The following is a 460-nucleotide window of genomic DNA, read 5'->3' on the forward strand; positions in this document are numbered from 1 at the left end:
CCCCAACCTTCATTCCACATTTTCATGGCAGGAAGGGGTTGGGGTTGGATTTGGTGACCTTGGAGATCCTCCCCAACCTTCATTCCACATTTTCATGGCAGGAAGGGGTTGGGGTTGGGTTTGGTGACCCCCAAATCCCTTTCCAGCCCCGCAAAGCTGCAGTTCTCACCTCGTTGCGCGACAGGTCGAGGATCTTCAGCCCGGCAGCTTTTTGCGCCAGCTCCGAAAGGTCGTCCAGGCGGTAGAGTTTATTGCTGCTCAGGTTAAGGGACTGCAGCTGAGGAGATGGGGGAGGTCAGCGGGACCCCCGGGATGGGGGTTGGGACCCCCGGGGTGGTGGGGGGGAGGTGAAGGAGGGCGCCGTTCCCCCCCCCCCTCCCTTCCCACCTCAGGGATGTTCTCCTCGATGATGCGCAGCACCGCCATCATGCAGCTGTGTTGGTTGAGCACCGCGTCGATG

General features: G+C 60.9%; 1 protein-coding gene across 1 annotated transcript; it reads right to left on the reverse strand.

Moving 5' to 3' along the window:
• Window positions 1–64: 64 nt before the first annotated feature.
• LOC104916198 (nuclear RNA export factor 1-like) lies at window positions 65–454 on the reverse strand. Its single transcript, XM_010727200.3, has 2 exons — window positions 388–454; window positions 65–277 (listed from the first exon to the last, which is right to left on the reverse strand). Exons 1-2 carry the CDS (start codon window positions 427–429, stop codon window positions 80–82), a joined length of 240 nt encoding a protein of 79 aa, XP_010725502.1. The 5' UTR covers window positions 430–454; the 3' UTR covers window positions 65–79.
• Window positions 455–460: the final 6 nt, after the last annotated feature.

This window comes from Meleagris gallopavo, unplaced genomic scaffold, assembly GCF_000146605.3.
Source record: "Meleagris gallopavo isolate NT-WF06-2002-E0010 breed Aviagen turkey brand Nicholas breeding stock unplaced genomic scaffold, Turkey_5.1 ChrUn_random_7180001874567, whole genome shotgun sequence".
NCBI classification, from domain to species: Eukaryota; Metazoa; Chordata; class Aves; order Galliformes; family Phasianidae; genus Meleagris; species Meleagris gallopavo.

Excerpts from the sequence above, each read along its gene's own strand:
- LOC104916198 (XM_010727200.3), bottom strand. The coding sequence starts at position 429 with ATGATGGCGGTGCTGCGCATCATCGAGGAGAACATCCCTGAG. Across the intron at positions 278-387 it reads TCGAGGAGAACATCCCTGAG|CTGCAGTCCCTTAACCTGAG; the intron begins GTGGGAAGGGAG and ends CCATCTCCTCAG.